The 13,231-nt window shown below is 43.2% G+C and overlaps 1 protein-coding gene across 1 annotated transcript; it reads right to left on the bottom strand.

The window, feature by feature from the left end:
• Positions 1-4,000: 4,000 nt before the first annotated feature.
• ISCA1 (iron-sulfur cluster assembly 1) lies at positions 4,001-11,918 on the bottom strand. The gene is made up of 4 exons (XM_051643459.1): positions 11,794-11,918; positions 10,346-10,399; positions 8,673-8,778; positions 4,001-4,439 (listed from the first exon to the last, which is right to left on the bottom strand). Exons 1-4 carry the CDS (start codon positions 11,872-11,874, stop codon positions 4,291-4,293), a joined length of 390 nt encoding a protein of 129 aa, XP_051499419.1. The 5' UTR covers positions 11,875-11,918; the 3' UTR covers positions 4,001-4,290.
• Positions 11,919-13,231: the final 1,313 nt, after the last annotated feature.

Raw genomic sequence — 13,231 nt, 5'->3', positions numbered from 1 at the left:
GTATTTTTCATTAAAATAACGAGCAATTAAATAATTGTGCAACCAGTAAGAAACTGTGGGAAACTGTTGTTTTTTCTTCACGTAATTCTAAACAAAATGCCTTTTAAGCCAGCGACAGAAACCCGGATAAGAAAGCATTTGTTGTGGGTGGAGACTATACTGATTTGTGAGATTCTTTGTCCCACTGGAGTGTACATCTCTGCAAGAAACTTCTGTTACCCTAGAAGTTATAACCATTAGAAACAAATCTGCAATAGGGTGTAGTGAACACATTAATGAAGTACATTAGCAGGCTACTAGCAAGGGGAGGAATGGTGAAAAATACAATGCTTCAATCAGCCAAAGCTGGTCAGAAAGCTGCCCTCTTCTTGTCTGCTCCTCTTCACATGGGAGGCATGAAGGGACTTGGCATTTTCCATTTCTGCAGTCATCTGCCATCCTTGGGCAGGTAAAAAGCACAAAGCAGAACACAGGCAGGACAAACATGTCGGGACAAGAGTTTTCACCAGTGTAAGCAAATGTACTCTGGCATTCCAAACTAAGATGGTGAACTCAGCAGAAATGTGGCCATGCACCTTTTGACCTCTCCTGCAGGTTAAAAGCAGCAGCAGGGAACAAAGCTCCCCACACTGCTGCCTGCCTGACAGCAGTCACTCTAGACAAAAAGTTGTACTGGTGATGAGAAAAAGTAACTTTCCACATCCTACTTTGAGGGTTCTTTCGGGATGAACACAGAAATGCATGCTGCCACATTAGCCAATGATGGAATTCTTCTGTCAGAAGAGGCTGCAAAATTTTAAGGTTTAAAAAATTTATTTAATAAATGGCCAGGCAGCCAGTGTAAGCACAGTAGTGTTACAGTTGGATAATTTTTCCACCAGTGAAGGTGCTGTTTTAAATAAATGGGGAGAATAATCATGACAATTAAAAAAAACACTAGGAGGAACCTATGGCAGACAGCATTTAATTTTTTAAAAGTCTCCTCAATAATAATAAAAAATAATAAAAATCATTGTCCCATTATCTGTATCTTATTTTTTATTTTATTTTAGCCCATTGTCTGTTGTCAGGGTGACTTGTATATTGAACTGTTAAATGTTTTCCGAAACAGGTTGTTCTTGTGCCATTCAAAGAGAGCTGTAAGAAGGGGTGGATCCGGAATACTGACTTGCTGGTGCAAGTGTTTTTTCCAAGTTCTGTAAGAACTGCCAATAGAAAGGTAACAGTTGCATATCCAGGCTTCTGACTGTATGTTTGGTTGTCTCTCCAGCATCATGAATATGCAACTATATCAGCAAACTCTAGCATTTTCCCAAAATGTATTACTTCACCCCCAATCATTCAGAATCTTCTCCTAACAGGAAAATAAAACTTGGCTTTTACAAGAGGAAAGTACCAGCAGAGGAAATCCAGAATGTGTCATGAACTCAGTATACTACGGCTTATCCACACCAGGATGCAGCACTTAAGGAATACCTATCGATTCCCACCTTCAGTTGCCTACCCAGTTAAAAACCTTTTACATCCTTACTCGAGCAAAATTATTTGCCTGCATTAAAATGTTCTCCAATTTTAATTTTTGGCACTTAGAAGCCTTCAAAATAAGCATCTTGCTCTTTAGAATTTTTACTTGGAGAATGATACGTCATGAAGTTTTAACAGAAATCTACGCATCTACAGCCCACCCTTCCAATAGGAGTAAATACCTTTCTGTACATAGGTTATTACATTTTTTGCAGCCTTCTTCTATGCTATTCCAATGCTGTTAACATTTGCAAAGGTTTAATATATCTGAGAAAGACTAACTCAGGTAACAGTAATACTGTATCTACTTTGTAATCCCAGCATACAAACCTACCTTCCCCTCCCCAGTGCTTATATTGTAAACAGCATTATTCAAGATGGGAGTATTTCATGTTTACCAACAAGCAAAGTTTATTATTGTAACTGAGAACACTACATTCAGTATTGCACAAAATTATAATGGACCAATCAACAAAACCATGTTTCTATACAACTGTAAATAGCACTTTAACAGAAGTTTCACAAGTTGTGCATTAGGTGTCTTAGTAAAGTGACAACTTAGGAGGATTATTTCATGGCAGTATGAAAGAGCAAACTTTCAGTCAAGACATATACACAAACCACACAAAGATGATTGCTGTTATGTGCCAGAGGTCTAAAAAGTCATCCAAACCAAAGCCACCCACCACAAAACACACCAAAACAAGGTTAATGAATAAGAACTAGCACTCTTAGCAACTACAAGTGCTGCCTCACTTAAAGTCTTATTACCTAGCAAGAAGAGAAACACAAATTGAAGAAATGCCCTTAGCTTGGAGTTACAGGCATATTAATGCACCTAAATCACTTTATCCCCATTTTTTTGGCAAGACCAAAAGAATTACAGTACTATAAATTCACACAGCCAATGTACTGCCAGTAATTCTTGAATTACTATATATAGTGTGTACAACAGTTGACTGTTGAGAGAAGCAGTGTTTTCTCATCAGGTGATGTAGTATACAACCAAAAATTGAAGTATTTAACCTTAATCTATAGGTGTGGAAATTCTGACCTTCTATTGCTGTACCCTACTTAAAACAGATCAAGAATTATATGTTCATTTTTAGTCTTTCTTTGAGGGAAGAGTAAAAATGTAGCTGCAGTCCTGTCTTCAGCACATTACTACACCAAAGTTGTTCACAGGCACATGGGTACAACAACAGCACAGACCAATGTGTCCTCTTGATTTTCAATGTGCAGCCTTCATGGACTCAGTTCACTTCCATCTCAACACCTTCTCACCTTTGACTGGAAGATTCCAGTTGCTGTTGTCCTCTACTTTGTATTTGCACCTTTTTCACCATCTGTTCCCATCAGTTGCCCAGGCAGACTAATTATCTTCTCTTCTGCACAACTGAGCAGTTTAGCTGCACAATGTCATCTTTGGACAATCAGAGAAACATGGAGATAAAAGGATGGAAGAGTACTTCTCTCATCCCAGCTTTTGGGAAGGCCTGGATAGACATTTCTACTTCTGCCTGAGCACCAGGGGAAGAAGAGCTGCAGACTTTATAAGCTTGAAAAACACTGGTTTACAAAATTCTGATTAGGGGAAAATAAGTTTATATTCCAAAGAATAAAACGGCCTCCTATAAACATTTTAATTACTGTCTAGACTAATTGAAAAATATTATTAATTACTAGGGTTTTAAAAATTAGAGATGCTTTTTCTCCTGTTACCATGTTAACATCAAGACATGCGTTAAAAAGAAGTTATCATAAGCTTTGGTGAAAAAGCCTAGTACCTAGAGAGCTACAAAACAGAGTTAAAACTGTAACAAGATTAGGAGCAGACATGACTTTAGAAAAAAATGTTATCTCTCTCAAAAAAGCATTCATAGTTTTTGATGCACAGACAGCACATTTGAAATCAGAACCTTGAAGCAGTTTTACCAACTTTGCAATTTAAGTCTAGAAAGATAAAATTACAAATGTGAGAACCAGGGCCTGTGTGTATCCTGCTTTAGCACTCCAGTGCCTCAACTTACTTCATGTTCTTGATAGTTACTTGTTAACTACAGTAGAGATTGTGCTTTCATCAAGGAAAGGAACAGAATTAAAACTGGGTTAGCCCATTTTGAAGCATTCCTACAGGCATGCCAGGGCAGCTTACAACTGTATCAGTACATTAACATATTTTTGGACTTCTCCAGATTTATGGGAAAACAAACCACAAGAAAACCTACACGTAGAAAGATGAAAGCACCAGAAAACTAGAAAAACAAACCAAGCATCTACATAATCAACATGAATTCTGAAGCTGAGGACTGTGTGCTCATGTATATAAATCTTTATAAGCAAACATAAAAATTGTTTTTTTAGTGTGCTCCGCCCCCTTCCCCAAAATCAAAGCAGAACCCACAGGCAATACATTATTTCAAATAGGTTTTGGATGGGGTAGTGTCAGTAGCGTGGACAAAGAAAATGACAAAGGGCAAGTACAGCAATATTTTATTTCCTTGGCATGTGAAAGTACAGAAATGTTACTACAGCACTTTACTGTTCTTACCTTTTGGATGCCAACTCATCACAAGTTACAGCACAACTACATCAGCAGTGGAATTTAACACACAATTTATATTTTCAAAATTATTTTAGCTTTGTTTTTCTTAATGGTATCCCCACTTTACACAGCCTATGAACCTGAATAAAATGCATTTGCTTCCAAAAGCCATAATAGTAAGCGTTTTGAGGTGTTCAAAGTCAAATAATAGCCCTCAGGTTTCAGATGTTAAAGCTTTCTCCACAGCCACATGTTCCTTTGATGTTTGGATTATTGAAGACAAATTCACTGGACAGTTTGTCTTCTACATAGTCCATTTCAGTTCCTAGAAGCGTCAGCTGTGCCTTCTTCTCAATAAACACTCTAACCCCTTGAAGATAACAAGGAAAAAAATAATTACACACAGCAGTATCACAACTCACTTTAAAGCTTTCTTTTGACCAGTGGCAAAGAATGGAAGCTAACTACAAAGACTACCAGCATAACCTGGTTTCTTTGGTCTAACATGGGGCACTTTCATGGCTGTTTTTATGCCATAAAACTCTAGTAACAGTTTAGCACTGTTATTTGTGTGTGCATGTTGGGGGTTGGGAGGCAGCATGGTTTTAAAAACGTGATACCCAGGGAATTCAGCTGTAGAACCTGGGAACAAATCTCAGCTTCAATACTTAATTCTCATGCAGTAACCCATTTCCTACCATTCTTAAAGTCTGTGCATCCAACAAGATGCCCCAAAACCTTGAAAAAACAAATGTCCCTCACTCAAAATTATTATTTTTTGCTCTGCCAGAACTAAGAGGTCTACATTAACTATTAGCAATATTGTGTCCTATAATAAGGCAAATGTGTGAACTTTGAAAGACATCAGAACCTTTAAGCATTAAGAATTAGTAAGTAATTTAAGCAACTAGAAAGAGGTCCCTTTCTAAAATATACACAGTATCTAACTCTCTGGAAAGGTACTGAAATTTACAGTGGCAAATCTGGCATAAATGTGCAAGTGGGTTGCTTGAGCTGTCAACAGATGAGGTAACATTAAAAATAAAAACGTAAAATCGTATCACTAAGCAGAAAGAAGAACTCATTAAGTAAGATACATGAGAGATGGATGGAAACCTGTTTCACCATGGTAAACACCGAGACAAAACATACTCCAACACAAATCACAGAATTACTTAGGTTGGAAAAGCCCTTCCAGATCATCGAGTCCAGCCATTAGCCCTACTCTACCAAGTCCAGCACTAAGCCACGTCCCCAAGTGCCACATCTAGACAACTTTTAAACACACCCAGGGATCGTGACTCAACCACCTCCCTGGACAGCACATTCCAACATCTGACAACTGTTTCACTGAAAAAGTTCTTCCTAATTTCTAGTCTAAACCTCTCCTGGTGCAGCTTGAGGCCATTTCCTCTTGTTTTGTCACCAGTTACTTGTGAGAAGAGACCAGTGTCTACCACTTGACAACATCCTTTCAGATAGCTGTAGAGGGCAACGAGGTCTCCCCTCAGCCTCTTTTTCTTCAGACTAAATAGCCCCAGTTCCCTCAGCCACTTTTCGTAAGACTTGTTCCCAAGGTCCTTCACCAACTTCATTGCCCTTCTTTGGACACACGCCAGCACCTCACTGTCTTTCTTGTATTGAGGTGCCCCAAACTGGACTCAGTATTTGAGGTGTGGCCTCACCAATGCAAACGAATAGGAAGGATCACCTCCCCAGTGCTGCCTACCACATTATTTGTAATATATCCTGTATTATTTGTAATACAGGGTACCACTGGTCTTTTTGGCCACATGGCCAGACTGCTGGGTCATATTCAGCCACCTACCAATCAGAACCCCCAGGTCCCTCTCTGCCAGGCAGCTTTCCAGCCACTCTTCCCCCAGCCTGTAGCATTGCATGGGGTTGTTGGGGCAGAAGTGCAGGACCCGGCACTTGGCCTTGTTGAACCTCATACAGCTGATCTCAGCACATCGACCCAGTCTGTCCAAGTCAGTCTATAGAGCCTCCCTATCCTCAGGCAGATCAACACACCCATCCAAGCCATGAGCAGCCAGTTTTTTCATCAGAATACTGTGGGAGACAGTGTCAAGGGCCTTACAGAAGTCCATGTAGACAAAATCCTCAACCTTTTCCTCATCCATCAGGCAGGTCATCTTGTCATAGAAAGAGATCAAGTCCATTAAGCAGGACCTGCCTTTCACAAACCCATAATGACTGGGCCTGATCCCCTGGTTGTCTTCTATATATGTCTTCTAATAACATTCAAGATGATCTGCTCCATGACCCTCCTTGGCACCGAGGTCAGACTGACAGGTCTGTAGTTCCCTGGATCCTCCTTTTGGCCTTTCCTGTGGATTGGTACCACATTTGCTAACCTCCAGTCCAGCAGGACATCCCGTTAGCCAGGACTGCTGGTAAACGATGGAAAGAGGCTTGGCACTTGCATTCACCAACTCTTTCAGTACTCTTGGGTGCCCAACAGACTTATGGATGTTTACGTGGTGTAGCAGGTCACTGACCATTTCCTCTTGGATTACAAAGGTCTCATTTCACCCCGCCTCCCCATTTTCCAGCTCAGGGGGCTGGATGAGACTGAGTCTGTGGGCAACTGTATTGAATCTACACCTTTTTGGCATAATTTTGCAAAGTAACTGACAGCAAAGACTAAACTCAATGGAAGAGTTTGTGGACCTAACCTCTGAAGCAGTCACCACCTAAAAGCCAGAAAATTTGTGCTGGGATCAAAACCCACCAGCTCACTGAGCACAAAGCTATATAAAATCAGACTGTTCACTGGAAATGTGGCTAGAGGCAAGCAAAGCACAGCAGAAAGCACACAGGCACACCTGAAATGCTGTCTGGCTTTGGAACTTAAGGAGTCTGACCTGCTGGAGGAAAACCGCTTTGGGCTTCCTTAGGATGCAAACCTGGAAATGACTTCAGAGAAGTTTATTTTCAGTCCCATAAAGCTAGAGCAGCCCTGAGTCAAGCAGAAGAGTTAACTCTAGAAGGCAGCTGAATTTGAAATCAAGAGGCATCTGCAGAATTCAGTGGCAGTCCCTACCTCACATACTCTGGCTCAATTGAATAATTTGCTGAAGTACAAACTAATTCTCTGTTTAAGAGAATAAAATGTATGAGTTTGTCACAGGTATTTTAAAGACAGCTAGAAGATGGGCTCTGCCTAGCAGCAGAGAAATTATTCAAATATCTTACTTGGCCAAAAAATACAGAGTAGCATTCCTGAACATAATATAATTGAGTCCAGTAATGCTTTTAAAAATCCACCATCACCCCACAAAAGTAATTTTAGGAACTTTTAGAAAAGAAACCGAAACAAACACTATTATTTTTATGTAGAAGTCCGTATTTGACACAAAGACAGCTGACAGATTTTTACAAAAATTGGAAAAACACACAGAACTGTGCTATTTTTGGCCAGAACAGGGTTAAATTTCTTCACAATAGCTAACATAGGGCTATGCTTTGGACTTGTGATGGAAACAGCACTGATCACATGAGGATGTCTTTGTTATTGCTGAGCAGTGTTTACACAGCTTTAATGCCCTTTTTGCTTCTCACACCACCCCACCAGCAATCAGACTGGGCTGTGCAAGAAGCTGGGAGGGGACACAGCAGGGACAACTGATCCCAGCTGACCAAAGGGACACTCCGTGCCATATGATGTCATGTGAACTGTACAAATCTGGCAGAAGAAGAAGGAAGGGGGAGAGAATCAGTGTTATGGCCATTAACCATTCTTCTTCCAAAGTAACCATTACATGCCACGGAGCCCTGCTCTCCTGGAGGTGGATGAACACCTGCCTGCTGATGGGAAGCAGTGAATAAATTCCTTGTTTTGCTTTGCTTGCACATGTGGCTTTTGCTTTATCTGTGAAACTGTCTTCATCTCAACCCAAGGGTTTTCTCAGTGTTACCATTCTGACTCTTCTCCCACACCCCACAGTGGAAGAGTGAGTGACTGGCTGTGTGGGGCTTAGTGGCTGGCTGGGACTAAACCACAACACGAACTTCAGCAACAGACCTATCATGGGATGCTCAGTGAAATCATCAGGCAGAGTGCTTAAACACCAACATATGAAAACAATTTAAAAATACCCTTAAATTAAGATCACAGAACCCACTGTTATAAAGCAACGTAAAGGTCAAAGGCATAAAGAAGTTAAAAACAAATACAAATCAGTTAAGACTAATTAGAGAAGATAATAAGGAAAACCACTTGCAAATAAAATCTTTACTTTGCCAAGTCTTGGTTTAGGTATGCTGACAAAGAATTCCAGCCATTGTTCTGTATTATTCTCTAAATATCTGCTATTACTCAACTCCAAAGATGTGAAGGACAGACTAGACTATTCTGGTGAAGTAGTCTCTGATGTAGAGACTGCAAAGCTGCAGATTTTAACTAACCAGTTACTTCAAAACAGAAACTAAGGTGACAACAATTCCCATAAAAGAGCAGTAGGACCTCTTGCTGTAACTTGCTACTTCAAGAAAGTTCTAACCTGTAGGTGAGCAAACCTGTAATAGGTTACTCTTCCACACCACAACAGAAGTTTGCTCTACTGCATCAGAAACTCACCATCTTGAACTACTTCTTCATCGGAGTCTCCTTTCGATTTTGTATATTCTAGTGTGTAAGAGAGTCCATTGCATCCTCTTGTACGAACACCTACTTTCACACCTACCTAAAAAAAGGCAAAGAACCCACAACACCACATTAATGACTGCAGAACAAAACAATGTTGATATTTATTATTCTCCCCTACCTCAATGCAGAAGTGAATTAGCTTAATCGATTAAGAGGTAACATTTTTTTCCTTTGACAAAATTGACAGTTAAGGTAAAAGCAAACACCAGATGTTTGCTACTCTGCAGCAAGCCTTAAAGTGTGTTTAAGTTTTGAAGTAATAAACTGCTGGCACTCCTGTAGGTGCCTAGCCTCATCAAGACAGTCAGATTTCAAAGATTAATATTTTTGTGACTTCAAATTAAAGTTTACTCAGATGCTAATTCGGGCACTACGTTAAGATTACTGACAGTAATGCAATTATGAAGCTGCAAGGCCAAGACAAGGGAATTTACTAGATTTTCACAGAAAATTTGAAATGACACCACCAGAAAACTTAAATCAGTCTTGAAAAGTGTACTTTGCATTCATTACCTCTATTCGCAGTCTGACTTTAAAAGCAAATCCTTACATCAAGTATGTGTATTTGCTTAGTGGCTTAACAGACTTTAAAAGTCAACTTAGTCAAGACGTTTGTAGTATTCACAGTGTCTAACAAGTCTGACACAACAAGTACCTGTAAGAACCGAGAAAAGGTTTCTAGGAAACAGAAAATGACTTCTGCACCATTTTCCACATAGCAATGCTCCATAATTGAAGAGGAAAATTACACTGTCCATCTCTGTAATCAGTGTTATGATAAAAACATATAATAACCTATCACTTCTCATCAAGTGGGATCTCAGACAAACAGGTGCTCTTGATCTTTTCAGACTAAACCTCTGTATCTACAGGATCTGCTACAAATAACAGGCTGGAAAACAAAAACACCGTTTATACCAAAGGATGTAGCTTTAGGGCTTCCTTAGGGCTTCCTTAGGGCCGTTTAAAACATCAGAACAGTCTAGTTAGCTGCAGATGTGAAGGAAGCAAAAGAAACAATGGCCTTTTATGAAAGTTAAAAGAAAAATATTATTCTTGAAATAACACTCACTCTAAAAAAGAAAATCTAATGCTTGTTTTTATAATGGTTAGAAAGCAAGACTGTGTTTTTCCCCAAGAAGAAAAGATTACAGTCTCAAATTAGTTACTTGGAGAAATGGTGTTTGCTTAAAAAAACACAGCATCTGGCAATTGGATTCATATCCATTGGAAAACATCTAACTTACTTATTAGATACTTCACAATGATAACTCCCACAAGAACTTTATTAATAACACACCTAATATCAACAGTTGAAGATCTCTGTCACTATCAGGAGCGACCACTATACCATACTAAGAGACTTCACTACAATATACTCCTAAGTATTTCAAAGTATATTTTTAAACAATTTTATCCATCTCAAAAGTAACTGTACAGTGCAATGTCCTTACAGACAGGTATGTCCTGCATTTCCTTCTATAAAGAAACAAAGCTTGATGGATAAACAAACTTACATGCTCCCCTCTAAAAAAAAAAGATGCCAGTATCTCCAATAAGCACCTCTATGTTTACTTCAGACTTCCAGCCCTGTTTGTACTTACATGCTCAGGTTTATCTTTAAGCAGCTGTTTGATCTTCTGAACAGCTGATGGCGTCTGAAAAACAAAAATATACTCATCAATTTTGAACACGGGTGTTTCTTGTTTACTTGCAACACATGCTTCCATGTGACAAAAGTGTGCAACGCACTTAGTTGTACTACAAAAAGATTCTATTCCAGCTCCATGCATGCACATTTTCTGACAGTTGTCTCCTATCTGTGAAGGGCACCTGCAGCATCAGCCACTGGTCAGTACTGACTGGCCTGTGCTCTACTTGAAACTGATGTCTGGAGACTCACACCCTGCTGTCAAACAGCTGACTGCTAAATCTAATCTAAGAAGAACAAAATACCTCTTAACTCCCCTCCTCACCCACACTGCCTGCAAACAGATAGCTCACGAACTGCAGGGCTGAAGATTAGGGTATCTGGGGCTTCCTTCCCTGCAAAATCACTATCACAATTCAATAAAGTAGTTCTGCACGCACCATGATAAAAATCCATTAGGCACAGAAGTATCTATGGCCAACTTCTCTGGTCCCACCAACCTAGAGGGGAGCTGTGACTTTGCAACAGATAAATTCATGCAGATGAATGACCGGCTCATGCAGATCTAGCTGTGCCAGAAATGCAAGAACACAACACGAAAATTGCCGTTACATGCTTAAAAGTTTCTAAAACACTGAGAAAAGGAAAAGCTTTACTAAAAGTGAAGCTCTTGCCACAAGCAGACTGAAACACACACAGCAAATGACAAGTCCACCCACAGTAGTCTCGTCCAAGTCCCACTACAGATTTTAGTTTGTTGCAGAACCACCACCGGAGAGGAATCACCTCCTGTGACACCGCCAGAGCCACAGGCCCCTGCCCTGCAGGGAGCTGACCGAGCCCCGCTCGGCAGTAACCCCGGTCCTGCCGCCAGTACCGAGCGCACTTCCCTCACCAACGACTGAGGCAAAAAAATACAAAGTCTTCTTGGAAACGACCTGCTCTCGCCCGCTGCTGCAGGGAACGCATTTAATTACTTTGACTCAACAAACGCACCTCCCGGCTGACCGAGCAACAGCAGCCCCCGCCCGGCGGGCCCCGCCCCCCGCGGGAACCAGCGCGGAGCAACGGCTCCCGCACCGCGCGCTCCGCACGGCGAGGAGGCCCCGCAGCCCTTCCCGCACGGCTGCCACCCCCCGCGCCGGCCCCTCGGCCGCGGCACCGCCCGGGCCGAGTCGCCCCAGCCCCGCCGAGCGGGCCGCAGGCTGGGCAGGCAGGCTGGGCCGCCCGCCCCGCCCCGCCCCGGGGCGGCTGCGCAGCGGCAGCTGGTGCCGCGGGGCAGGGCAGCAGGCCCGGCCCGGCCCGGCCCGGCCCGTGGCGCAGCTCCGGCAGCCGCGAGGAGGCGGCGGGCCCGGCGCCCCCCGCCCGCCCGCCCGCCCGCCCGCCCGGCGCGGCACTGACCAGCGTGAGGGCGGCGCGCGTGGCCTGGATCTTCCGCTTGCTGACGGCGCGCACCGTGGCCCGCACCACCGAGGAGGCCATGGCCCCTCCCGCCGCCCTCGGCGCCGCCCCGCCCCGTGACGCCACGGGCGCGCCCACCGCGCGGCGGGCGGGGACGGGCGGGGACGGGCGGGGCGGGCTGGGGCGGGGCAGCGGCGGGAGGCGCTTCCCGCAGGCCCCGCAGCCCCGCCCCGGCCCCGCAGCCCCGCCCCCCCCGCAGCCCTTCAATGAGGGGCAGTGCTTGGACCTAAATACAAGGAACTAGATCCCTTCCAACCCTAACCGTTCTATGATCCCACAGTTCAGTACATGAAAATAAAAGCAACAGTCAGTATTAAATTGTTAAAGTGAGTAAGAAGAAATGTTACTGATAACTTCATTAGTAGAGGAAAAAATACTTTCTTTGCTAGCAAGCTCCCATTCTAAGTAGCCATTTCATTTTCAAAGCACCTTCTGTAGTTCTCAAATAAAATTTTCTAAGGATGAGAAACCAGTTCAAAACATAGCTGTAAGACAAATTTCACCACAACAATTAAATTAGGGGAGATGGATGTGTTTTAATCCAGTAGTTACATAGCTACCAGAGATTAAATTTCATGCTTAAGGACAGTGTTACCTGCCGCATTCCTGAAAAAGAATTTTATCCTTCTCAGTTTTTCATAGAATTACAGAATCATTTAGGTTGGAAAAGGCCTTTAAGATCATCAAGTCCAACCATTAACCCTAATCTACCATGTTCACCCCTAAGCCGTATCTCCAAGCATCACATCTATATGACTTTTAAACACATCTGGGGATTGTGACTCAACCGCCTCTCTGGGCAGCCTGTTCAAATGCCTGAGAAACCTTTCAGAGGTAAAAATTTCCTAATGTCCAGCCTAAACCTCCCCTGGTGGTGCTTAAGGCCGTTCCTTCCTGTCCTATCATTATTTACTTGTGAGAAGAGATTTCCCCTGGCGCGTTTCATCCCGAAGGACCAAGTTGTGTCCAAAAACCCGAGCATGGCCAAGCAGCACAGGTTTATCAGCCCGACTCAGGCTCCCCGTGCTGGCACATGTCCCCCCACAGCCCTCTGGGGCACGTGCAGCATGGCTGACCCAGCTGAGCTCTCCAGACCAAGGGAGATGTGGTGCTGGTGCGTGGCCAAAGCTTGTGTCCCGCCAAAATCGTGCGTGGGGATGCCCATGTGCTGGGAGGCTGGTGCCTTGGCATGGCCTCCATGTTTCTCTCTGAGCAGGAGCTAGAGCCAGGGGTGCAAACCCCCGGTAGAAGGCGGGAGGGCGGCGGGTGCGTGGCGGTGCACGGGGGCTGGCATCCTTGTCCCCACCACCGGCTGCCCCCAGCTGCTCAATGGGACAGAGGAGGATGGGCTGCTGACCTGGCCAAGTGCAGGGGACAC

Source organism: Apus apus, chromosome Z (assembly GCF_020740795.1).
Source record: "Apus apus isolate bApuApu2 chromosome Z, bApuApu2.pri.cur, whole genome shotgun sequence".
Lineage (NCBI taxonomy): Eukaryota > Metazoa > Chordata > Aves > Apodiformes > Apodidae > Apus > Apus apus.
The sequence above is the reverse complement of the archived record's forward strand: the minus strand, read 5'-3'. Positions and strand labels throughout refer to the sequence as shown.